Below are 27,464 nucleotides of genomic sequence, written 5' to 3'. Positions count from 1 at the left end.
AGAATTCATTACATACAGAAGCAATTCTGACTACAGAATTACTACTGAAACTGGAATCACGTGAGTTGGAAGGGACCCTTTTAAAGGCCATCTGTTCGACTCTGCACTGAACAGGGACACCCACAGCTCCATCAGTGCCCAGAGCCCATCCAGCCTGACCTTGGCTGTCTGCAGGGATGGGGCACCACCACCTCTCTTGAGTAACCTGCACCAGTGCATAAACACCCAAATAAAATTTTGAAAAAAACTTACCAACAAAGTTTACAACTAAAACAAACCAAAAACTACGTGTAGTTTTATTTCCCTCCATTCACACCTGCACTTTCTAGTGGGAAGCAGATTTTACCGATCATTGAGTCTTCTGGCTTCACGTTAAGGGTGTCCTGACACCACAAAGCTTACTGTAAACTCCCAATGATAGTGAATTATAGATTGATAGAATGGTTGGGTTGGAAGAAACCTTAAAGCCCATCCATTCCCAACCCCTGCCGTGGGCTGGGTGCCTCCAGCTCAGGCTGCCCAGTGCCTATCCACGGCCTTGGGCACCTCCAGGGATGGGGCACCCACAGCTCTGTGGTCTGTTTGAAGAGAAGGCAGTAAAAGCAATTGAAGTCTTCTTGGGGCTGCTCAGCCCACAGCTGGGGGGGCTCAGGGAGTCCCACCGTGTCCATAAATCCCCACGGGAGATACAAGGGGGCAAGGAGCAGAGAGCGGCGGGGCTGCTCCCTAGGGACCCCCCTTTCGAGCCTACAACTTAGCCTCGATTTTGACAGCAAGAAGCTGAGCGAAGCTGAGCAAATCCTGCCCACCTCCCGCCCAACACCCCACAGGACTGCCGCCCTCCCGCCACCATCGCAGCGCTGCCGCACTCACGCTCTGCCAGCATCGCCATCTTGGGGGCTTTCCTCTGCGCGGCGCGTGTGACGAGACGCCATCCCGTCCGCTCCAACCCCCTACTTGCCACCTTTTTATTTATTTATTTATTTATTTTAAGCGTTCTAACATCCTGTGGAAGATATAAACGTATATCTTTGATTCGTTCCGAGCTGCTTTTCCGCGTTTCCTCTTCGCGTGCAGGCACTGACTCGGACAGCAGGCGGGGCGGCAGCCATGGCCGCCTGCGCGCAGCCCTGTGAGAGGACTTGGTCCTTCTGCGCTTCTTGATTGAAGTGCAGCGCCTAAAACAAGACACGCACATGGCTGCTGAGTTCTTCAGAGCTCTCAGCAGGAGTGGCCTCTGCCCCTGGCTGCGTTTTGCACCTGAATGCCACCTTAGGTGCTCTAAGCCCTTTCACTCTGGAAAAGATTCCCAGGTCCAGCCCCAGCCCACCCCACTATGCCCACTGCATCCCTCAGTTCTGGAACACCTCCAGGGATGATGACCCCACCTGCAGCTGTGACACTGCAGCACCGCTCTTTAGGAGAAGAAATTCTTCCTGATATCGAAACAGAACCGCACCGACACAACTTAAAGCCCCTACGTCTCATCCTATTAAAGCATCTGCCCCAGTTCCTCCTTTAGAAGAAGGGTATCAAGTTAATCCTTTGATAGTTTTCTAGGCCCACATTAAGCCTTCAGAAATTCTCACAGCATGTGCTCTCACCAGACTTTCCTATCAGTTTTCTAAGTAGTTTCAGGTCGTGTTTGTCAGGCTTGACAGATGGGAAAAACAAATAAATGCTTCCCAGTCCTTCACTACTTGAGACAGAGATCTTTTGCCTCCCTTGTTAATTGCGTTAGCCACTTGATTGCATCTAATCAATGCAGTGAAGACTGAGTGGATGAATCACCTTCTGAGTTCCCTTTTTGCTGCGTGGGGTATTAACCTTGCCTTTGGTCTTTCTCTTACACCTGCTGTGTTAAAGTTATGCCCCTGCTGCTTATATCTCATTCAGTGCCTTAAATTATCTCACTTTGTCTCTTACGCTCATATGATATATGCTTAAAAAAAGTTGGCCTAATGTTTTGTTGTGTCCTTCTGGTTTGCAGGTGGGTGTTATGCACTTGAGTACTTATTAGTGTCATGTTAATGAATAACTGTCTTTAATTGATAGACCAGGCTTTTAAGAGTCTGTCTGCTAATTTTGAGCTTACTGGGTTTTATCTCAAATCTATCCGTTTGATTTGGCTCCTCTACTGTGCAGCCTTGGGAAGAAGAATCCTCATTCACACCTGAAAAAAACAAAACAAAACAGGTTTGTAGCACCTCTCATAATTTTCCTCTTGTAGGAAATTCCTGGTAAATGAATCAATGCTGGAAAGCCCCCCTTCCTTTTTTTCTCCTGTCCTAACAAAATTTATGTGCACCAGAGATCTGTCCACAGCATGGACAACCTCACTTCCCTGAACTTCTTACTTTAAACAAACTGGACATTCATAAGTCTGTCCATAATCGGATGCATCCACAAGTGTTGAGGGAATGGGCAGATAGGGATTGCAAGGCCGCTCTCTGTAATCTTTGGTTGATCACTGCAAATGGGAGAAATGCCCAAAGATTGGAGGAAACTCCTTCCTGTCTTCAAGAAGGAGGATGTGGGGAACTACAGGCTGGTCAGCCTCACCTGGGAAGCTGATGGAACAGCTCATCCTGGAAGCCATTCCCAAGCACAGGAAGAGGAACATAATGAGGAGGGGAAGGCATGCGTAACCAACCTGATAAGCTTCCATAATGAAATGACCAGCCTGACAGATGAGGAGGGAGCAGTGGATATTGCCTTCCTTGGCAAGGCCTTTGATGCTGTCCCTCATAAAAACCTTATAGATAATCTGTTGTCATCCGTGACCATAAATACCTGAAGGGAGGTTGCAAAGTGAGTGGGCTCTGCTCAGTGGTGCCCAGTGCCAGGCCCAGGGATACTGGGCACAAGCTGGAGCCTAAGAGCTCCCCCTGATCAGTGGAAGCACTGCTGTGTTGGGTGGGTGCTGGATCTCTCCCACAGGGACCAGGGATGTGTGAGGGCTCCTCCTTGGGGATCTCCCAAATCTCCAGGCAGTAGGTCTGCTCACTCTGCTCTGAGTGGCCCTGCTGAGGCAGGAGGAGACCAGAGGTGTCTTCAGCTTTACCCAGTTAGTGATTCTATGTGATTCTGTACAAAGCAGTCCTGTAACATGAAGTACTGAAGGTGCTCATCTATCTTCTAACACAGAGGGAATTTAGATATCCAGGTGATTTTCTGGTTAGTACAAGTTGAATCCCATCAACTTTGCTCTTTTCTGAATTGCTTGTCACCATGAGCTGGGATTCTGCTACTTCTCAGAAGTCATCTGCCCCCCTGGCTGCTTTCTAGTGCTCTAGAAATGCATCTAGGTCATGCATCAGGATCTTCCTCTGTCTTTATCACTGCCCAGGATCTCTCTATGCTTATCATCTGTATCTTAGATGTGTGACGTATCCTCACCTCCATTGTCCTCCTACCTGTGTTTCCCAAAAAAAGTATTCCTCTCCACAGCAATAGCCATTTCTAAGTATTATCCCTCTGATGTCTCTTTTAAACCAATTAAATAGTGATGTCATCCATGAGTTTAGTGTTCAATTAGTCATCAGATCGCATGAGCTATTTCACACCAGCCAAATTCTGCTTGCTTTTTTTTTATTTATTTATTCTGGAGAGGTGTAAGTCTCTTAAGTGAGAGGATTGGTGTAATATTTGATCACTCCAATAGATAGCAGCATTACACACATTTGAGTGAGCTTCATTGTGCTCTGAAGGCATTGCTCACAGTGCAAGATTGGAAGTAATTTCTATTAAAGGATGACTTCAGTGTTGATCTTTATTGCTCATTTGTTTTTGAAACAATATTTGACTGCATCAGAGTATGTTTGCTTCCAAAACTGTTATTCCCCTGCTTGCTATGAATCAAAGCTAAACAAATATACGAGACCTGCTATAATTGTTGCTGCCTGTATTTAAGTTGCGGTAGGCTCAAGGTCAAGATCCAGATTGTTCTGTACAGATGTACACAGGTATCACAAATCACAGGCTTGATGTTTTGATCCTGAAAATATTTAAGTACATTCAAACACATAAAAGGACATTGAAATTAGGTACAAAAGAGGAAGGTTTAATCTGAAAGCGATTACTGCAATTCACAATGAATAAAAGCTGGCTTCACAAAATGGGAAAATATATGTATTTATGTATATATACTACCTTCTAAGAGAAAGAGCAGCTGATATGGATGGTTATAGCCCTCTATAATATATAAATATCCCGAAGTCCTATTTTCTGTGTGCTTGGAGTGGTTGAAGTGTAGCTCTTCACTGAAAAAGTGATAAAGATTCCTGGCGGGCATTACATTCAGAGTTCTCCACTGATTCCTCCCAAGGGTCATACTTGAAAAGAGGTGTTTCCCAACAGCCAGCACTGCAAAGATCATTTAGGGCTCAGAGATTGAGCAGGGTATTTTCCTTCTGGTGCATCATTACTGATCATACAGCGGCTGCAGCCTGCACTGTGCTGTTAGCATCAGCTCCAAAGTCCCCACGGGCTTTGGGGAATTCCTTTGATGCTACTGTCAGGTTGAAGTGCCTGGGACTTAGGGAGAGATCCAGCTGGGATGAACAGAGCTAACAACATAGAGAAAATTAAAATAGCATATAAAAGGAGAAGGGTTGCATACACATGTGAGCCTAAATTTCATCTTGCAGGTCCCATCCCATTCCACCCAGGGGAGAATCCTGGAAGAAACGATGGAGGACTTGCCCAGATAATGAGCCCCAGCAAGGAGTTCATGCTACTCATTACTCTGCTGCAGGCTGAGGACATGGAAGTGGACTCCACAAACATCGTAACCCTCTTGGAGTTGATGTGGAGATAGGGTTTGGGTCCCTTGACACTAGATACCTGCAAGAGGCATCTAAACCTCGATGCACTGTTGTGTTTTCAAATGGATATGAAGAACCAAAATTAGTCAACCCCCCCATTTTTCTCTGTTCTCCGTTGAAATGCCCCAACAACAAAGGAGATGTAAGAGGGGAGAGGAGAGGCTGCCAGGAGGAGAAAAAAAAAGAAAGAAAGAAAGAAAGAGAAGTGACAGAAAGGTGGAGGAAAGCAAGTAAAGAAATAAGATGTGAATCTTGGCTGTGCAACAGGTCATTTGTGAGGCAAATCAGCCTCTGCTGTGTGATAATAGCCTGAGGCCAGGCTGGAAATGCTTATTGAGCGAGTCCTGGGAGAGGTGTGATGGAAGCACTGGAGACAAGGAGTGCCTGGAGACCTTAAAACAAAAAGACAGCTTTGATTTAGGACAGTGATTGGAGAGAACACGCGGATTAGGGGTGAGCTCTGGTATAAATCTGCATTAGCGGAGCAGAGAAACCACCCATCAAGTGCTAGGCGGGGAGCAGGAGATTAACAGCGTCTGACCCATGGAGCAAAAGATGTCAGAACGAGTGCCTGCAGCCAGGAGATGAGGGGTTCAAAGAACAGCCACTGGGGCAGGCGAAGAGCAGGAAAAGGCTCGAGGCAAGGGTGATGCTGCTGGGAATGCTGCCAGTGAAGAGTTGAGCAGCAGTGTGCCTGGCAGGGAAGGATGGAGGTAGTGTGGACAAAGGAGGCAGCAAAACTCCAGATATTTTTCTTTCTATTCCATAAATTGTTTTTTCTAATTATTGCCACTCTGGTTATTTCGTCAACTTGGATTTTATGGGATGCAAGACTGAAGTCTCATTGTTGGCAGTTTGTTATTCGAGGAAGGAAAGAAGGTAGGCAGCAGATGAGAGAGGCAGTAATTTTTAGAGGAGGAAACTGAGGCAGGAGCATGATGTAAAAGTCAAGGAGCTAACAGACTGCGTTTCTTGTGGAGGTATTTTAAAATACAAAGGATTTCTAAAGAGCCAAATGATAATGAGAGATTAAATTTATATCAATGTGCAAAGGCTGGAGGTTTTTTTGGTATGACTTGAGTTTTGGTGATCAGAATTCCTGGCTGGGCCATACTGATTGTGGGTTGGAAACAGAACTATGAATTGTGATTATGGTAGATTGAAGCTAGGCACCAGAGGGTCTCAAATGGACCAGTCCAAAGGAGGAAGATGGGAAGCCAAAGAGCTGGAGCCAACAGAACCAAAGGGCAAGGCCAGGTATAATTAAGAGGATCCCTAGGACATAAGCTACAGCTCAGGGCTTGGGAACAGCCAAAAAATAGGCCACAGAATCAGAAAGGTTGAAAAAAACCTGCAAGATCATCAAGTCCTGCTGCCATCCCACCCCAATCATGCCCACTAACCATGTCTCTCAGAGACACATCTCCACCATTCTTGAACACCTCCAGAGACAGTGACTCCATCACCTCCTTGGGCAGCCTGTGCCATTGCATCACCACTCTTTCTGAAAAGAAATTGTTCCTAATATCCAACCTGAACCTCACAATTCGAGGTCTGTACTTCTCATCCTATTACTGTTACTTGAGATTCACCCCCATCTCACCACAACTTCCTTTCAGGAGCTGTAGGAGCTCCTCTTCTTCAGACTGACCCATCCCAGCTCCCTCAACTGCTCCCCTTAAGATCCTTCACCACCTTCATTGCCGTAAAGAGAGGCAGGGTCAGAAACCAGTAAATAAACGGTTGACAGACAGGAGATGGGACTGAAGCTGGAAATAAAGATGTGGAGCAGAACTGTGCAACCCTGAGTAAATATTCTGTGCAGTTTAACAGTGCGGATTTGATGGTGGGAAGAGAGGTCTGACTGAGAGATTTGTAACTAGTGGAGACTCCGATTGGAAATTTTGAGAAACGTTGTGAAACAACCTTTGAATCAGTAAACACTATAATGAGGGAAGGACAGTAATGGAGACAAGGAACCATGGCTGGGTTACCTTAACTGCAGCCCCTGGGAAAACACTGCAGTTCTTATCTAAGCAGTTCAGTATTTGGCCACTGGAGGATAACAGAGTGGTGGAAGCCTACCTACATAGCTTGCTTGGTACAATCCTCAACAAACAAACCTCATAGTTACTTCTATGGAGGTGCCTGGACTTGGTGACTCAAGTTGAAAGATTTTTCATCTACTCAAGAGCCGCAGATGCATGACCCTCATCTCTCAACACTGCAACACAAGGAAGCCCGGGTTGAGTATTTTGGGGGGAGAAAAGGGAGAAGTCTTAGAAAGACTTTTAGCACCATCCCACATGCAGATCTATGCTCCAGACAGCATCCCCATAGCACGGAAGCACGCTGTGTCTAGTCAGTGCTTCGTGAACCACGCAGTGTGGGGCAGACCATCTGTTGGTGTACCATGCACAGAAGGGCTGCAAGCAGCGTGGAAGGCAGGATCAGAATCCAACTGATCACATTGAGGAGGTGGAATATCCTGAAAAGATGAGTTAACAGGCAGTAGAGCAAACAGGCAGAGAGGCTGTGAGGGAAATAAAGAAGGAGGAGAGAATAGAGCTAGAAGTTAACTAATTAAATGAGAAACTGCAGTAAAATGATGATTCAAAAAGACCCGCTTCTTTCTGGACCACATTATCTGTGACAAAAGGGGATAATTGCTCCTTGTCCTAGGGTTGGAAAAGACACAGCATTAGCACCATGCTCATATGTGCCACTGCACTTCAAATAACTTAGATATGGAACTGGAGATGAAGCACAGAAGAGGAATAGAGCTCACTAAGGGGTGGTGGGATTGTCTTTCTTGATGGTCAGTCACGTCACAGACTGACCCAGCCACAGAATGGGGGGAAGAGGCTTCCCAGAGCTTCTCCAGTTCATGCTCTTGTCCACGTCTATTCCTGCATGAATTAACCTATGAAACTCTCTCAAAGAAGCAAATTATACTTCTGTGTATAGCAGAGTCACTCCTCTGGTCAAGAAGGAAGAAAAGGGCTAGGTTCAGAACATAAGCCATACCAATGGCTCAGATCAAGTTTAAATCTGGTGGCAGGAAACGGGGTCAGAAGTGGAAAAAACAAACAAACAAACAAACAAAAAACCCCCAACCAACCAAAAAAAACCCCAACAAATAGATCTGCAACAGTTTTTAAAGCAATTTAATGTATCTAGTTTACAGCCCGTTTTACTCATTAGCCATCACTGCTTCTGATGTTCTCCTGGCAGGACTGAGGTTACTTCTGAAGGTTTCAGAACTGACATTGCTCACGGTCTCAGCAGGGTTCAGCTTTGTAAACACAGCTAATTAGATTTAGGGCTTTTGAACAGAAATAGAGAGGGAAACCCACAAGGACGCTGCTCACTTTCCAAAGCGTGGCTGTGCTTTCAAGACTGACCCAGTACTGTCATTTCAGGGTTGTTTGAGTAACCACCGGAAAATGAAAGAGCACTAAAAATAACCAACATGGGATCATTAGCTCTTTAATTGCATGTTGATTTTCCTTTCTCTCATTTACATGTTCTACATTGTCCTGTGATCTCAGATCCGACATTGACACTGGGGAACTGCCTTGGCCTGGTGAACACCAGGGTGATTTACTGCCAGTTCTCCGTGGGATCTTTTTATCCTTCTCTTTTCTGAACTCTGGAAGAATGGGATCCTCCCGTGAAGCCAGTGCTAAGAGAAGCAGGAAAGAAAACAGAATGTGGGCAGAGCAGTGACTGTAGCAGCCTCTGAAGTGCTCAGAGCTTGTCCTGGTACATGATATCCAGTTGTATCTTTATCTATTGAAGAAGCAATTATGAGTCCAGCTAAACAGACGTTCGCTTAGCTGAGGTGAAAGCAGTGTCTGTGCTTCCAGGGATAACTCTACTTTTAAACCCTATTCTACAACTCCCTGAAAGTAGGTTGTAGTGAGTGTGGTCAGCTTCTGCTTCCAGGTGATATCAATAGGAAGAGATGTAATGGCTTTAAGTTGTGCCAGGGGAAGTTCAGTTTGGATATTAAGAAAAATTTCTTCTCATAAAGACCAGTAATGCATTGGCATTGGCTGCCCAGGGAGGTGGTGGAGCCACTGTCTTAGAGTGTGTGTCCAGAGGTGTTCAAGAACCATGGAGATGTGTCACTGAGGGACATGGTCAGTGGGTATGGTGGGGGTGAACTGGGGTCGGACTTGAGGATCTTAAAGAGGTCTTTTCCAACCTGAATGATTCTATGAACAACTGGGACTGAATTCTAAGTCTGGGTCTGGGGTGAAGGACTGCCTACACAAGGCTGACCTTCCAGACCGGGCAAGGCAGATGATATGCCAAGTGCTTCCCTGCTTCCCTACATGGGGACTTTCAGCGTTCCTACTTTGACCGCTCACTGGAGATGTCTGAATCCAGACCCCTGCCAACCTACTGGCTTTTCTGTTTGCACTGCTGTCCCTGGAGCCTCCTGTGTGGCACCAGTTCCTCGTATCACAGCTGCTGTGTGGTGGTACTCAGCGCTGTGGAAAGGATGCAAGCACTGAAGGGTATGTTGTAAAAGGGCAGGTCCACCATATGCCATTACACATAAGTGCTGCTTTCATTTCATGAAGCCTTTAAAGTTACGATTATAGTAGAGAGATATGCAAAGTGAAAAGATCATTCTAGATCTCATGCTTTTTCCTGCACTTCAACTGTTGGCCGCTGTCTCAGGTAATGTGCTGTGCACCTTTGATTTGATTTAAAGCAGACCTCCTTTTCACTTGTTACCAAATGCAGCTTCATGGTACTTCTAGTGGAGCCCAAAGACAACAAACCAGCTAGTTTTTGAATGCCACTATTTATTTTCCACATGCACCTTGCAAAATAGGAGCTGTGCTGGCACTTTCATTTGTTTGGTCATCGTAGTGTTGATAAGCCTGGAAGAGTATCATGGCATGCATATACCACAGACAAATTCAAATCCACAACTAATGCGAATGGCAGCATGAACAGTGCTTGTAAATATCATTGCTTACTTAGCATTTGTGGAAGCACTTGGGCAAGTGCTGTGCTTGAAAAGAAAACCTCCGCTTTAACTCAGCGCTCAGGCCTGAGTTTTAGGTCAGGGCAGTCCCAGGTATGTGTACAGACTGGGAGAACTCCTTCAGAGTAGACCTGTGGAGAAGGACTTGAGAATCCTGATGGATGAATAGCTGGACATGAGCCAGTAGTGTGTGCTTGCAGCCTGGAAGGCCAACAGCATCCTGGGCTGCATCAACAGAGGGGTGGCAGCAGGGCAGGGAGGGGTTGTCCCACTCTGCTTTGCTCTTGTGAGGCCCCATCTGGATTACTGCATTCAGGTTTGGGGCCACAGTACAGGAAGGCTGAGGGAGGGCCATGAGGGTGAGCGAAGGGCTGAAGAAAGGTTCATGGAGCTGGGCTTGTTTAGCTTGGAAAAGAGGAGGCTGTGGGGAGACTTCATTGTGGTCTTCTGGTGCTTGAAGGGAGCTTACAAGCAGGAGGGGACTGACTTCTTAACAAATCTGACAGTGACAGGACAAGAGGGAATGGCTTTAAGCTAAAATGGGGTAGATTTAGGTAAGATGATAGGAAGAAATTCTTTACTGAAATTACTGGAAGAGTATGCTGAGGCCTTTGGACAAACTGCTGGAGAGAATGTGGGTGCCTCATCTCTGGAGGTGCTCATGGCCAGGTTGGATGGGGCTCTGGGCAGCTTGATCTGGTGGGAGACAACCATCTCATGGCACGGGGTCCCGTCCAAAATTAGCCATTCTATGAATCTGTGAAATCTAAACCCTTCTCTGTCTTTGGTTATGAATGCTCAGCTCCCACCCAGCTCACCTACCCAGCGCTGACAGATCCTACCGAGAGAATTTCCCCTGTAGTCTCACCTTATTCTACTTTGCAGCCTGAATCTCAATTGTTCCTTTTTTTTTGTTTTTCCCTACATGTTTTTTTTCCTAGACTCTTTATCTTCCCACAGCAATATCTCTACACCATTGTTGTGCCTGGTACCTTATAAACATGGTGATCTTCAATTCAACATTGTTATGATGGCCTGGCAATCTTTGCTATGAAGATGTAGATGCTGGCATCTGATTGCATGGTTTCAAACAAGATCAGCTTGGTTCCAGACATGATTTCAGCCCAAACAATGTCCTCAATTCCTCTGAAAGAAGCTATTTCAGTCTGATTAGGTCTCTAGAAACCATTAAAACTTGGTATAGGCAGGGACAACTGCTACCTACCTTGTGCTATATGTGTTGGGAGAAGTTCTGCAGGCAGATGTGGCACAGCACAAACATAGTCATGTGAGAGACTGAGATGAAGTTCTCCTCTCCAGAAGTTGTTGGTCAGTAGCAAGCCAGAGAAAAATACCGAGGAAAGTTAAAATTTGGCATATTGATGAAAGGTAACAGGGAGACTATTTTGTTAGAAGGATATCCTGGGGTGAGTATTAGGAAGAGAGACAGACAAGTAAAGCACTTTCTTTATTGTACCTCCACTCTGTTAGGCAAACACATTTATTTCTCCTTCCTTTCCCTCTCCCTTCCCACCCACAGTGGTGTCCTGGCTGTTTTATTTCAGCTCCTCTGATTGCTGTTTGTTGGCTCTCAACCCACACTGCGGCCCATGTCGTAGCACGTGGGCCATTGTCTCTCTGGTCCTAGGGTCAGCAGTGTTAATTTGGCTATAGCAGGAGGTAAGAGGAGAACCAGCAATCTCCCTCCTGCTAGAAGTGTTCTCAACAGGTGAGGCCACAGCGAGTGAGATTCTGTGCAGGGAAATAAGATCCCCATTCCCAAAATCTTACAGTCAAAATAGATTAGAATAGGAACAAGAAAGACCATCTCCATCTTAGAAAAGCAGGGAGGCTGTGATTTTCTTGTTCCTGTTAGGGACATTTGCAGAGCTGGAGCCAAGTCTCTGAGTGACACCTTGACTCTCATTACAAAGAAATCATTTCAGTGAGATCGACATTAGGTAGGACCAGCACCAGGGCATGGTGCATCAGAAAGGCATGGTGTGGGCATTTGGCACGGGGTGCTGGAGCAGGAGCTGCAAGCACGGTACGCAGCTGTTCTCATCCGGGGCCGTAAGGGCACAGCTCTCTATGAATACCAACACAGTGGTCACCCAGCGTGGCAGATAGACTGAAGCAGAAGCACACATGGGGAGCCACAATCTTTCTGGGCTGATGCGTGCACCCAGGTGGACCTCCTGAGGACTGAGAGAGCTGCCCAGACCTTTGGGTGGCTCTGGAATGTGAAGGGACCGACGTAGGGAGGGGAGTCATAGATGCAGGTGTGTCCAACTCGATCTTTTTCAGCAGATGACAAGGCTGCAAGGCCAGGTCGCCACACAGAGATGTATCCAGCAGTCGGAGAGAGAGATTGATGCCTGGGATCATGTGGTGGCACAGGCAGACAGACATCCTTGACTTGGGTCCCAGCCAGGGGAGGAAGATTTTCCCACGTGGAAGAAAGTAAACACATTCAGGGTGAAGGTGACTGAACCTTTGTCTCTGCTTGGAGCAAAAGGAGATGACTCCCCCTTGTTCCTGAAGTCTCACTAGCCAATATATTTCAAGCTCTGGTGTGGAAGAGAGAATTGTAGAATCATAGAATCATTAAGGTTGGAGAAGATCTCTAAGATCATCTAGTCCAAATGTCCATTTACCATCAATATTTCCACACTAAGCCACGTCCTTTAGTACAACATCTAAACATTTACTGAACACCTCCAGTGACAGTAACTTCACCACTTGCCTAGGCAGCCCATTCCAGCATCCAACCACTCTTTCAGAGAAGAAATATTTCCCAATATCCAACCTGAACCTCCCCTGACTTAGCTTGAGGCCATTCCTTCTCTTCCTATCACTAGTTACGCAGGAGTCCAGGCTGACCCCTACCTCACCACAACCTCCTCTCAGGGAATTGTAGAGAGCTGTAATGTCTCCCCTGAAGGTATGGATGACTGGCTCTATGGGTGGTGTCATGCTGAAGGCTTTGACTTGCATGATCTAGGACACACCTTCAACAGACCAGGAAGGCTGATGTTGAATGGGACACAACTGACCAGGATGGGCAAGAATATACTGGGCAGCATGCTGGTGGGGCTCATCAACAGGGCTTTGAAAACAAGAGCTACTGGGGGATAGGGGTGTACTGCTGGGTGACAGAGAGCTCTACGTCCAGGAGGAGCTTGGAGACGAGTGATGTCCCTCAGGGGTCGGTCTTGGGACTGGTACTCTTTAACATCTTTATCAGTGACATTGATGATGGGATCAAGTGCACCCTCGGCAAGTTTGCTGACCATAGAATCATAGAATCACTCAGGTTGGAAAGGACCTCAAAGATCATCGAGCCCAATGACACCAAGCTGAGCAATGCCACTGATACAGAAGCAAGGGATGCCATGCAGAGGGATCTTGATAAACTTGAAAGGAGGGCCCATGTAAACATAATGAGGTTCAACAAAGTGCAAGATTTTGTACTTGGGTTGGGGCAATCCCATATATGTATGCAGACTGGGACAAGAACTCTTGAGTAGCCCTGCTGAGATGGACTTTGGGATACTGGTTAGATTTAGGATTAACGTGAGCCAGAAGTGTGTGCTTGCAGCCCTGAAGGCCAACATTATCATGGGCTCCATCACAAGAGGGCTGGCTGGCTGAGCAAGGGAAGGGACTGTCCCTCTCTGCTCTGCCCTCTTGAAGCCCCATCTGGAGTACATCCAGGTCTGGGGGACTCAACGCAGGAAGGATTTTGAGCTTCTGAAGAGGTTCCAGAGGAAGCCACGAAAATGATCAGAGGGCTGGAGAACTTGCCTTATGAAGACAAGATGAAAAGCTGGGCTTCTTCAGTCTGGAGAAGAGAAGGCTGCGGGGAGACCTCATTACAGCCTTCCAGTATTTAAAGGGACATTATAAACAGGAGGGAAATTAAATTTTTACACAGCTAGACAGTGATAGTACAAGAGGGAATGGTTTTAAACTAAAGGAGGGAAGATTTAGATTTAGATGTCGGAGAGAAGTTTTTCAGTGAGAGGGTGGTGAGGTACTGAAACAGTTTGCACGGAGAGGTTGTGGATGCTCCATCCCTGGGCCAGGTTCAAGGCCAGGCTGGATGTGACCCTGGGCATCTTGATCTAGTGCTTCATCTAGCAGTTGGCAAACCTGGCTGCAGCAGGGAGGTTAGAACTTGTTGATCTTTGAGGTCCCTTCCAACCTAAGCCATTCTATAATTCTGTGATTCTATGATTTTCTCAGATGGCAATTGCTTGTACTTTGAGGAGGAGCAGAAGCAGTGCATAAATAGCCCGTCCTCAGCTAGTTTTCAGAGAAGCATGAATTGCTTAGTTCAGAGAGGGTCGATTGGGTAAGAATAAAGGAAGCTCTTTGCAGTGAGTGCCCATGCTCTCCCAGTTTTCATCCAGCTGCCTTTCAATAACCCATGGGCTCTCTTCTCTCGCATCCATTATATTTAATATGGAGGTTACCCAAGTCCCCACTCTCTTCTACTTCATCCTCCATTCAGCATCTCAAAGATCTTCCCTCCAAGCAAAGTCCTATCTATCCCACTATGACAGATGTAGCAGAATGAGTTATTTTTTGTATCATAAGGAGTTTCTTAAAAGGAAGGTGGTACCTTCTGGAGAAGGTCACTGAGATTTTGGGATATCCCTGGGCAAGAAATTTACTTTCCCTGTCACCTTGTGCTTGGCAGCAGGCCTTGCACCACAGAGCATTTTTATTTTTAATGTTTGACGAGGAACCTTCTACAATCTGTCTGTACAGAGCAGTCATTCTGCTTTGAAATACAGGGTGGAGAAATTGCAGGTTCATACCCTTCCTTTACAAACCATTGAGTCAAGGGATCAGATATCCTGAGGTGCGCTAAATGAATGCTTGGGCTCACAAAGGGGTTGGGAGAGGGACTCAACAAAAGGCACAGAGTGAAGTGGGAAAGGAGAAGGCACATCCTACTAGCAGCAATACAGAGATGTCCTACCACTGTGCAGTGGGTCTGTGTGCCTTTCAGGCCAGGCAGGAGGAGCAGGAGGTGAGGAGAAGAGGAGATGAGTGAAGAAAATCAGGAACTGGAGATAGTCAGTCCTTATTTAGGGATTGAGTGAGTGGGGGTGAGCAAGGAGAGGGGCCAGCCCCTCAGCTCCTGAGTCAACAGGTTCACATGGAACGGTCAATGTGGAGACATACCAGTGCCAGAGGATGCAACCTGCTTCCCCAGTGGCTTTGCATACTGGGGACACGGTGTGGTTGGGCCATCCCCTGTCTGGAGGCCACATGGGGATATCACAGAACCTACAGTCAGCAGCAAATAATCAGATTTGCGCCTGCATTGTAGTTTGGTTTAAACCTGGACCCCCTTACCCACCAGATATCCTCTCAGACTGTCTCCTCTCAACATCTGACCCTGTCCCATTCAGTTTTTCCTGTGCGCTCTGCTGACGACAAATTCTTGCTCTGGTTTAAAAGAGCAAGGATTCCTAGCACCCGAGATGTCACAGATCTGCTTTTGGTTTAAATAGGCTCTGTGTCCAGAAGCTTTTCCAGGGTGGAGTAGAAAGGAAAGAATAAAAAGACACAGCACAATGCAAACGTTATTAAAATGAACTGTTTATATTATCTCAGTTGAGTCAATACATTATAATGTATTAAAATGGAAAGGTACAAAATTGAAATAAATACTTTCTGATTCATGTATAAATCTTCTGTCAAGATGACATTTTGTTTTTTGTTTTTTGTTTTTTTTTTTTCATCAGTACATGTTTCAATAAAACATTTAAAATGACATTTAAAGTATCATTTAAAATATGGTTCATGGAAGAAAAGGTTGAAATCAAACAACTTTTGGCTTGTTTTGGCATGAGATCTTGACACAATCTGGGTTCCCCAAAACCACGTAAATGGTGGTAAAATATAAATGCTCAAACTTATTTAAAAAAATAAACAGGCTTTACAAAACCCTCTGATCCTTGACTTAGCCACTTTTCTGTATAGTCTGCACTTACGATATATACATTCATTATTGTCCAAGGGAAGACAGCCACTGACTTTCATTTAAAGAGCTTGGTGGAGAGGCCTAACAAACATTATGCAGCTGACTACAATTAACACGGTTTAAAAAATACCTGACAGTGCAAAAAACAGCTCGAAAACCAAAGTGTACAAATGGGACGGGGAAGAGGCAAGTGCACGAGTCCAGATCTGAAGCAAAGCATGTTGGGTGTGTTGGCCAGCTCTACCAAAGGGCATTTGTGGGCATAATCCACCTCGTCAGCTACCCCAGCAAAGGTCTGCACCTAACACTGAACTCCTGGACCTGTTTGCTGGCATAAATCATTATTTCAGGCTCCCCTTTATATCCTAGGGGTGTTTGTAGGAAAGTCGCGTCTTGAAACTCGGGGGCCTTCTGCAGAGATGTTGTCATTTGCAGTGAATGCAGGAGCTGCACAGAGCGAAACTCTGTGGTGAGAGCCTGGCCTGGGAGTAAGGGATGATGTCTCAATGTGAAACTGCAGAGCAGAAAGGGAGGAGGGATGTGAATGTGGGCTTGGGACCTCTGAGAAGAGGCCACGGGGAATTTACTCCCGGGCAGCGGATTTTATCAGGATCATGGAGCAGGCATGTTTGTGTGCTTTAGATTCAACAGTGTGCTTATTTCTTCTTTGTTGCCATAGCCGTGGGCTGTTATGGTCCCTCTAACCTCTCCTGTGTGCTTATCATCCTGGGGCAATGGACAGGCTGCTGTGCGGGGCAGGACGTGGGAGCATGGATGACAGCTTTTCCCAAAACTCAGTATTCCAGGAACGATTCAAGTTTCATCAACAAGGGCAAAAAAAAAGAAAAAAAAAGTGCAGATACATGAAAAACAAAATGAACAAGAGACTTCCTGCCGATCTCTAGATAAAACTCAATGCTTGGAGCAGCTCCTGTGGGTGTACTGCTGCCAACAAGTTGAACTGCACAATCAGAAGAGTGACTCCTCTTTGTTTGATGGTTTGAAAGGCTGTAGAAGACTCTGTCACCTCAGAAAGGAAGAACAGCTCAACGGAATGGCAGGGTGGGATCCAAGACAGGACAGCTTTCCTTGATGCACTGTAGGCTCACTGGGATCAAGTTCTGTTGCGTTCCTGGTCATTCCCATCTAAGTGGAATGACCTGTGATGTTCCATACAGAGCTGCAGGAACAGGGCTCCTACACTGAAGTCAATCCCACTTCCAAGAGGGAAAAGGTTGTAAAGTTTGTGCCATGTAGGATAAAGGGTCAGGGAGATGTGATTTGTTTTGAAAGCTTGTTTTTTCATCCTCCTCAAGACGTCAGCATGTCACAGTTAAAACATTGTGGAAAGTGCAAGTTTCAAGATGTTTCTTCTTGAAAAATACCACAGCCATGGAGAAATGAAGGATATGACTTGAAGCTCTTTGATGTCTTCAACACCTTCATTCAAGCTTTTTCACCTATCACTTCAAAATGCAGGGTAATCCATTAAAAAAAAAAAAAAAAGTAGGATAAAAACTGTTCTAATTGGCATATGCACTGTTTTACCTTTTTTTGTTTTCTGTTTGCTGATAGCCTTTATGTCTCCATGTTAAACTCATCAAAATTCTTAAGGGATGGACCCACTCTTTCCTATTCAGCTCCATCAGTGCCAAAAACACGATTCATCTCAGCTAAAGCTTTCCTTGTCCATATTATAGGGTTTACAGCATGGTTTTCAAAGGCAAAGGCTGCAGAAATCCTCTGAGTGCTGCTTTCTAGTGAGGGAGACCCCTTCCAACTTGCTCCAACAAGGTCCCTGTACCTGTGTGGTTGAAAGGAGGCAACTCATCCTGCTGCTGCACATGGTACACAAGAAGGGTTCCTGTGAGCTCCTTTTCCTTCTCTGGGAGGATTATGCACCCATTTATCTTTTTTGTTTTTTGTTATTTTTACCTTTTTGTAGCTCAATCCAATCCCCTGTCAGCGTCCAAAAGGTCGTCTCAATGATTCCTTTCTTGAAGGAAGCATCAGAAATTCCTGTACTTGGGAAGAATGGTTTTCATTCTGTTTGTCATTCACTGTTGTTAAGACACAGCTGGGGATGGAACAGCATCTGCTGACTATGGGGTAGGGTAGGAAAGTGACATTTGTCTCTCTTCCTCTGCCAGTTGCTGGGATTAATGTCATGAATCATTCATGCTAGAACCTGAATTATATGACTGAAATATGTATGGTCAAGCAGAATTGTCTCTGTGCATCAAGGTGCTAAACTCCTAGCAGAGCAAAGAAATTATTTACAAAGTTTCCTATGCTCACCCTTACAAATATCAACCACCTGGGCATTGCCATGGAGCTGTAGGACAGCCTGAACTGTGTCACAAAACGTACTGGCAATCTAACATACAGCCCAAACGTGCACTTGCATGACTTTCAGTGTCTCTAGTGAGATTCTACAGTCCAGAAAACATCTGTAGCAGCAAAGAGATTAATTACAGTGTTGGAAGGTTAGGACAGCAGGGCAATAAACCTTCCATGCGTGTGACTTTCAGACAATGGAGGAATAAGAAGAACAAGAGCAGAACTTCTCCTATCATGCTGATCTCCTCCATGTGCCTTTGTGGAACTTTTGCAAATGGTCCAAACCTCGACAACAGATAAAAGCAAGGAATAAAACTTGTGTCATGGTTTACTTCTGGCAACACTGATGGTTTAGGAAAATATCTGATCACGGAATGCCAATGAGATACTGAATGAATGGGATAATTTCTCCTCCACCTTCCAGACAAGGATCTCGAGAACAGAGCCTCACAACACCCCTGTGAGGTAGATATTATTATACCTGGGTGGGTAAACTGAGGCACACATAGAAGAAGTAGAGAGCAAGCAAAAGGAAAAGCTAAGAGGAGGATCCTGAGATCCTCAACGCCAGTCTCTTGCTCTGAGTAGCATTTCCTCTGTGAAAAAGAAGACACATGACTGTCTGCTGGAAGGCGAGAAAGAACGACTGGTGAGTTCGTGAGACAGCAGAAACAATGAACACCCATTTTCCTAGTTTAAGTTTGGCTTGTTAAAGGTCAAAGGAAGACACTGAGCATGACAGCAAGGAAAGAGATTACCCAGAAGATGTCAGAAATGTCAGAAACCAAGTCAAAGAACATGAACAAAAGCACAACAGAAAGAGCTCCAAATGGGGCGTCCCTCAAATCAGCGTGGAAATACCTATGGAGAGACCAGTTGGATTTGCCTTTGCAGATCTAAGGCTACTCCTTAGCTCACAAGAAAGAAGGAAAGGAGAGTAAAAGAGAAAAAAAGAAAAAGAGAGATGGGAGAGAGAGAGGAAAGGAAAGGGGCAGAGAAAAAGAGGAAAGAGGTGGGGAGAAGGAATGGAGGAAGGAAGGAAGGGCAGAAAGAAAAAAAAGAAAAAAGAGAGAGAGAAACAAAAAGGAAAAAAGACACTTAAAGCCATACACTTTTCCCTGTTTGTAACGTGCCTTTGCTTGTAAAGAGGCAAAAAGGGGATTTTCCCTTCCAAAATTCTGCAAAGTGTCCGCAGGCAGAGAGAATACAGGGCAGACTGTCTGATGCAGAAGGTTGTGGGAGATAGCACCTGGCACAAGGTTTGCTACAATAAGTTGGTTGTTCTTTATTGCGTTGGATATAAAACAGTCTTGTAAAGTCCTGCATAAAACCATAGCTCTGGCCTGCAAAGTCTCAGCCTCACCTGGGCTTTGCGGAATAATTTCGGGGCATAAGATTTGGGTTTTGCTTTGTTTTGTTTCTTTTTTTTTTTAACTTCACTTGGTTTCAAGGATGGAAATTAAAGCTGTTTATGGACCTTCTCAGAGAAGGAGAAAGTCTGTCTACAGAGAGAGGTGTATCCAATGGATTGCTGATGGGGCCAGAGGATGAGCAAAGCATGTTACTCAGGTTGTAAACCACTGCAGTGTTTTAGAAGAGAGTTTTTGCCTGACCCCAGAACATGCTCCCGTTGAGCAGAGCAAGGCTTGGTGGCGATGAGGAGATGCAGATCTCTCTGACAGCTGGTGGAGAGCTGTGCCATGCCTTTGGCTGGTGTGTGTCAAAATGGCTCCAGTTATTTCAGTAGCACTCTGATAATCTACACCAGCTGTATGGTTAATTGCTCAAATTAAAACATTTGCATGCTAGCTTTGAGACAGGGAAGAGAAATTGACCATTGGAGGCAGTCTGTGGAAGGCTGCTCAAAAAGCTAGCCTTCCCCAGTGCAAGTAGAGTCAAGAAGAGGCAAACAGATGTGAGGTGAGGTGACACCGTATGAGCATTCTTCCAAAAGACATAAGCAGACTTCCAACAACTAAAGTCTTTCCTACAGGGAACAGAGCCTTTTTCCAGTGATGTTGAAGACAGAGAAGGTCAGCTTTATAGAAGCAAAATCTTAATGACTAGAAAAGGCCCTTTCAAGGAACTGACTACTGATGTCCTCTATCAGAGGATGCTCCACATACATCCTCGAGGGATCTGAAGTAAGAGAGCTTGCAGCCTTAGAAAGCAAAACTTGATTTCAGCAGGAACTTTCCTATGTAAAGACATAGGACTCCAGATTGATTGGATCCCTGATGAGAAAAAAATCCATTAAGACATGAAACATTCACAAGATGATTTCCTCCTTGCCAGAGAACTGTGTTTGGGCACTGGTTTTACTGCAGAAACCCTGGGTACGCAGCAAAGTAAGAACAGAAGCAGACCACTTCTGCTTGCAGAGCTGGGGAGATGCCCACCACAGGCAGCTTTACATGGATGGAGCTGATCCTGCAACAAATCTCAGGATCTGTCATCAGTGTTGAGATCCATCATGCTGTATGCTGCGGCTGCAGGACAGGGCATGTAACTGCATGCCAGGCAAGGATTCCTGACAGTGCCGAAGTCGGGATGGTTGTTTATTTCCAGATGAAAAGCAGTTAAACCATCAAGCAACAAAATCAGAGTGCAACCATGGTTTAAAAGAGGTGGTGGGGATTAGAGAAGATTGAGAGAAAATAATTCGACCCATAGCTTTGCATAAAGGAGGAAAGAGAAGGCTGGAGTTGTCCCATTTCTGGAGCAGAGAGGTGGATTCTCATTCCCTATTCTCCTGTGAAAAAGGACTATTTTATAAGCTTTTAGGAAAGAAAAGGCTGGTGAAAGCAAATTGCAGCTGTTTAAGTTACCTGGACATCTCACTGCCCAGCCCTGTGAGGATGGACAAAATGAAAGGAACTGCTCATAAGGGGAAATAGCAATGAGTCAGACTGCTGTTGATGTGCACGTGGCTGGGATTTGGACATGTTATACCTTGCTAGGTTCCCCCAAGGCACAACCCACACTTCTTGCACCAGACGGTCGCATTCTGATGATGCCACAAGCAGACAGATACGGAGCAAGGTGACCCCAGAGGGGGCTGTGATAACAGTGCTCTGCCATGGACAGGCAGTGTGAGTCACATCGTGTCCTGCTGGAAAAGCCCTTTGAGATTCTCTGGGTTGAAGAGCACTAAGAAAACTGGTAGCTCTATGTATCTACATCAAGCTCTGCGTTACCTTGGGGGAAGGCCACTGGAGGTTTGTCAGGTATTGGAAACACAAACGTCTCCGCATCGACCTGTGCAGGGAGTTCAGTGCCAGGAGCTGTTCATGGGCAACTGCAGCTTTGATGGTGTCAGTGGTGTCACTTGGAAATGTTCCCGTTCTGGCAGTTTGGCAGAAGCAAAGCCTGGAGCAAACCAACGAGAAGTCTGATGAAAGGGAACCGCGTCCTTTGCCTGTATGCTTCCCACACCTGCAGGGCTGGGCTCCGAATGAGCTCCTCTGGAACACGGTGGGTTTGTGCTTCTGGAAGTAGGGAGCTTATTGCTGAACAGCTTCATTATGTTCCTCATGGGCTGATCGTCCCCACTTCACTGCTGTTGTTTCAGCGACGCTGCTAAAAGCCATAATCATCCAATGGAGAGCTGGGAGAAACCCTGGGGAGCCTGCTGTGATCCTGATAAAACACGTGCTGCCGAGAGGAAAAACCCAACTTTCTCTTGCTATGGAGGGACCAAATCCTGCCCTTGTACCCCACCATAATTCGAGACTACAGGGCCTGATGTTGGTGTCCTGGTGTAGGACAGGAGCCGGCCCCTCGCCTCAGCCTTGTCCCAGGGTCCTCAGCCCGGCTGTGAGCATCTCCCCACTGGCAAGAAAGATCCCAATGGAAAGTCAAACCTGGACTTCAGAGCAAAGTAAATGGAATGCAACTGAATCACAACCGTGATGCAAAACATCATTTTGCCTGACGAAACGCAGTTTCCACAACCTGGTTTTAAGGAACAGTATTACATATAGATAGATACACTATGCTAGATTTTGAGAAAAAAATAAATAAATATGCTAAATAAACTAAGACATACAGTATAGGGGATATTCTGATCAACAAACCAATCACCATTAGAATCAAAAAGTAAACCAGCCTTTCACTTAGGACCCTAACAACATTTCTCAATGCACTAAGTACATTTTAAACCATGCAAGTTTACACAAACATCTTAACTAGGTTTTTTTTTTTTTTTTTTACTTTTTAAAACACCAACATTATGCATTTCTTTGTTAATTATATTGGTTAAAGTTGCAGCCGTTCGCTGCCAAATATCAGATACATCATATACATATTTTTATACAGAATCTGGACAACACAACATTACACAGCCTAAAGAGAGAAAAAAAGATTATTTGTTCCTTTGTTTGTTTGTTTTCTTTTTTCTTTTGTAAAAAATATGAAGTGATGATAGGAAGGAGGGAGAAGGTGTGGGAAATCTACCAAATTAAAGGATTATATCAAAATAATTCCCAAATCACAGTACAACAAGGAAGAAAAATGGTTCAAACTCAGCTCCACATGTAAGGTTCTCTTAGCTAGGAAACAAGACTTTTACACACAGAATGTATCAGTATTTAAAAATAGAAAGGATTGCAACACCATGCTGACTGATTCCAAATACATCTCATTTGAAAAAATTAAAACCAAAACCGAATCAATCAACGAACGCAGCGATTGCAAAGTGATCTTGTTGGTTGGGATTTCCTACCTACTGGCAACGCATTGCTGTGTGATGGAGCTGGACAGCCAAGGCAGCCAGAGCAACGCCGGCATAAAGGAGCGGCTCGGACGTGGCTCCCTGGTTCTGTTGGTCGGACACTCGGAGCAGCTGGGACTGCTGAGGGGATCTGACATCATCAGAAGGGCTTGGGGTCTTGGCTTTTCCTCCCACTCGGCTTGTTTGGGTGCATCTTTCTGACAAGAGCTCGGGGTGACCTACGCGGCTCCCATGGCCGTCCCCTGCCCGTCCACATCCTGTAGCAATGCGTGTGTTTTGTGAGACAGAAAGGAAACAGAACCTGGGAACTAACTGTGGAGGATGCTGTTGTGGACATGGTAAGTATACAAAAATGCTAAAATTTCAGATATAATCAAAGATACAAAATCATTCTGACAAGTTTTTTTTTTTGTTTTTTTTTTTTAGCTTTTTTTTTTTTTTTGATTGTTTGTTTTTAATAGCAACCATTACAGTGCAAGGTTTTAAAAGTTATTATTACAGTAAAAGGTGTGTATCTGGTTTTACAGTAACTGAATCACTGATTTTTGTTATGTATAGTAGGTCCCTGATGTAAAGTGTATGCACCAGTTTGAGAGAAAACCCCGCACAATAACGGCTCTTTAGCTTTAAATACATTTTTTTTTTTAAACAGATACAAAAGAACACATCAATTTCACAATTTCACAAGCACGTACTTTTGCCTTAATAAAAGCATGAAACGTTTGTTGAAATCCCGACGATTCAAACATAAAAACCATTGGATGAGGGACATGACTGTGTGTTTGAGTCACGGCATTCTGCGACCCCACTGAGCTCCGGGGGCTCACAGGGCTTGGGCTCTCACCCTGCTGCCTCTGCCTAGGCAGACCGCTGTTCCACCTCCCACAGCTGGGATCTGAGGTTGTGCACTTAAAGGTGACGTTAGAATTGATCTACGTTTTGTTTGGACAGGTTCCCTGCAGCAGGATCATCCGTGCTGGCCCCGTGATTCCAAGCCACAGATATATTTGGAAGGGGCTTTTTCCTTCGAGTAATTTTAAGGTGAGATGCAAATGACTGCAGCCCTGGCGATATTCCACTATGAGGGACTAGCTCAAGGAAGATGCTCCACTCACACCCCTTCTACCACTAAGGACTCAGGACATCACAGGGGCAAAACCAAGCTCAACACGTTAATTCAGTGGTGATAACTCAGCGTTACACCAGACTGCCCTGTCTTCATGGGTTGGATGCACGCAACTGAGGTCCCACAGATGCCACTCTGAAAAGAGAACAAAATGTTCCAGCACTCGGAGAGGAGCCGTCGCTGTAGTGCACAGTCTGTGTAAATCTTCCCTGTCCACGCACATTCATTTCTGTACACATGCCCTAGACACACACACATGACTTAACGGATATGGCAGAAGACCCTACAGCTCCTTCATCACTGTTAAAAGGGATGGATAATTCTCTTGGCTTCCTCTGGAAATAAGTCCCTGCTAACAAGTTTTCTTTCTTTTCAGTATTTAAGCAGCGTTCTCTACTTTGTTTGCACAAAAACTGAAGGCTAAGCCCTCGGGGAAGCATTTGGTGGATGCACCACCTGGCATGGACCACTGGCAGAGGCCACGAAGCCCCACCAGACATGGTAGGGCAGAGTGAAACAACATAATGCAAGATATCTGATGATTAGAGACAGCCATCCTGCCACCTCGCTGCTGGGCAGATATTTACCATCACCAACCTGATGTTGGAGTCTGCCTGTTTTGTAATCAACAGACAGAAACGGCCTCTTCTAAAATGTGATTCTTCTTCCTATAATGAAGGTGACCAAATGTGATGCCTCACAGTCTGACAATGCTGCAGCAGGAGTATAGACAACAAGTTCAGGTGAAGAAACCACTTCCATTAATTTAAGATTAGGTGAGATAAGTCCCTCCATCCCTGACTGTCAGAAGGGTAAGACAAAGTGTGTTGCCTATTAAACCAAACCAAAACAGCAAAAAAAAACAAAACTCAGGGTGAAATCTGGACTAGATCAAAGTGCCAAGATGTTCACTCCAGCCAGTAGTCACATACATGTATCAGGTATGGTTAAAGTTGGAAGAATCATTTAAAGGGTGAGCAGGTAGCACAGCTGAAAAATTCCACACCATAGATAATAAAGTCTTACTATTTTCACTGCACAGATATTTAGCCAGCCAGAAGTTAAATGAGTATGGGGTTGCCACGGATCCCTCCTTCCATCCTAGGACAGATAGAAGATGGATCACTTCCCAGGAGGACCAGCCATTTCTTGTGGACTGCAATGTGGATCTCGACAGCTGCATTGGACTACAGCATCCAGCTGGTTACGTTGCTTATGACAAAGAGAACCAGGTTCAATCTTCAACTGACATCTACTGAAACCAAAATTCACGAGAGGTTACACACAGCTTCCTGAAAGATTTTTCTCCCATTCTAAACCATTGTTCCTGCACCGCTTGCTGAACGAAGATGTCCGGTGTTGCACATTGTTGGTTTGTGCACACACTCCTAGGGCTGGAATTATCTCTAGTTGGCACTGAAAGGAGAACAAGTGATTTATAAGAAAAAGAAATGGAACTAGAGTATGTTCTAGCCGTATCTTTGTAGTTGTTTTCTATTACAACTCAATATTTTTTATTCTGCCTGTGTTTAGCAGTGTTCAGCAGCTTCGGCATTTCTGAGCTAAATAAGCTTCAAAATAGTAGAAACGTACTAGTAGCATAATAGAAACAGTAAAGACTTTAATCAAGCATGTTGATCTTAATTTAAAACCAACTAGATAAATCTAAATAAGAAAACATAGAAATCAGAAGATGGTCAGAAAGTTCTAAGGCTGCAGGTGAAATCATAGCTCCAAGAAAAGGTGTCCAGTGATTCTGTAACCAATTAAAATGCTAGCTTGGAGCAGAAACATCCCTGTCCCTTGAACAGCATCTGAAGAATTGATTTAGTGCTTGATTCTGTGATTTCCATTTCACATTGGCCTTGCTCACAAATACGATGAATTCCATCTCACGTCAAGTTAGACATGAGAAAGTTCAACCCAAAGAAGTGGTGTGAGATATGTGGGTTGAATTCCTTTCAAGCGTGCCTATCTGCTTCTGCTGATGGAAGAAGAAGAAGATCTAAAGAGGCTAGGCAAGGCACTTTTAGGGAGTGAAAGTTGAGTAGAATTAATCCTTCTTTCAAGTTTTCTCCCTGCTCCTAATGGTGAGGTTAGTTACAGTATTGTCAGGTGGGAAAGGCTGCAGAATTACTCAGAGGGTACATTTTATATTAAAAGGAAAAAAAAAACACCACTCATACTTTGAAAATTACATCTGCACTCCTCAGCTAAATGAAGTCCCAGCCGGAGGCTAAAGAACGTTATGAGCTCAGCTGGAGATAAAGACAAATAATTTCTCAAAGGTCTTCCGTCCCTTTCTCTCTCTCCTGGCACTTCAGACTATTCCTAACCCTTCTGAGGAGGTCATGCACATGTTGGTTACCTTCTTTTTGGAAAGCTACTTTCTTCTTGAAAAGAGTTTGCCACTGTTGATGAAATCTACCAAGCGCTGGGAGAGCTTGTATCGATCCGGCTCTTAGAAAAATAAGAAACTTGACAAAATCCCTAGTCAGGAACAATGCCTATAAGGAAGGAAGGTTCAAGGATGAGACACATCCCCATCACAGCGCTCTTTCGCTCGGGGGCTTTAATTAAATGAGGCATTCCTCTCAATGCGTGATCAATCACTAGAAAAACTGCCTAAGTACGAAGGCATGTGCTGGGCGTGCTGCTCAGTCTTCACTGCAAGAGGCATTTATTCAGCCTTGATCATTACTCTAAAGGAGAAATAAATTTCAAACAGGAAGTACTCAGGTACTTAAAAGCATGGGTTCCCAAAAGAAGTGGCCAAAATCTGATCAGGCTAATCACTTAAAATGGGACTATGTAAAGCCTTGGGACGTGAGATTGTGATGATAGTTGAGTAGGAGAGGCTTTGTCATTCCAGGCAATGCTGAAGACCTCTGCCTCGTATGGTGATTTTGCCCCTTGGATGTTAATGTGTGAACTTCTCTGATGAATGATGAAGATGGATAGCAGGAACGTTGCCCCATTCCTACAGAGAAGAATTTTCTTCATGATTAGTGAAAATGGCCTCTAATATCCACATCACATTGGAAGAATCACCCTTGACTCCTTTTGTAGTCAGTGGAAAGAAAAGTGTATTTCCAGAGACCAGTACATCTCTTGTTAGGTATCACTGCTAGGAGTATTCTCCAAAAAATGAAAAGAAAGTTGAGCTTAAATTTGTAGAGTTAACTTTTTAGTTATCTTAGTCAGATAAAGGGAATCTTACCAGCTCTTAAAAAGTTGTTACGTTTTGGATTTTCCAAAGTACAGACACAGTTCAGTGTCATCCTATCCCACCTTGAGGTTATCAGTCCATCTTGAAGTAACAGCTCTCTTCTTTGTTCCTTCATTTCATGCTGAAAAACTCACAGTTTCTTTTCCAAGGCAGCTCTCAGAACAGTTTCTCTCACTTAAAAATACCCATAGACTGTTTTTCCCAA

The 27,464-nt window shown here is 44.9% G+C and overlaps 2 protein-coding genes across 2 annotated transcripts in view; one reads left to right on the top strand and one right to left on the bottom strand.

Annotated features, from left to right (window-relative positions):
• The window catches only part of PINX1 (PIN2 (TERF1) interacting telomerase inhibitor 1), a 63,319-nt gene extending 62,355 nt beyond the window's left edge, over nt 1-964 (bottom strand). The window contains exon 1 of the mRNA XM_048937457.1: nt 874-964. Coding sequence (XP_048793414.1) covers nt 874-892 — 19 coding nt within the window. The 5' untranslated portion in view covers nt 893-964. The remainder of the gene's footprint in view (nt 1-873) is intronic.
• Nucleotides 1-27,464, top strand: part of LOC125689819 (uncharacterized) — a 259,018-nt gene that overhangs the window by 20,883 nt on the left and 210,671 nt on the right. The window lies entirely within an intron of this gene.

Source organism: Lagopus muta, chromosome 2 (genome assembly GCF_023343835.1).
Source record: "Lagopus muta isolate bLagMut1 chromosome 2, bLagMut1 primary, whole genome shotgun sequence".
Lineage (NCBI taxonomy): Eukaryota > Metazoa > Chordata > Aves > Galliformes > Phasianidae > Lagopus > Lagopus muta.
This window is presented reverse-complemented; position numbering and strand designations above follow the sequence as displayed.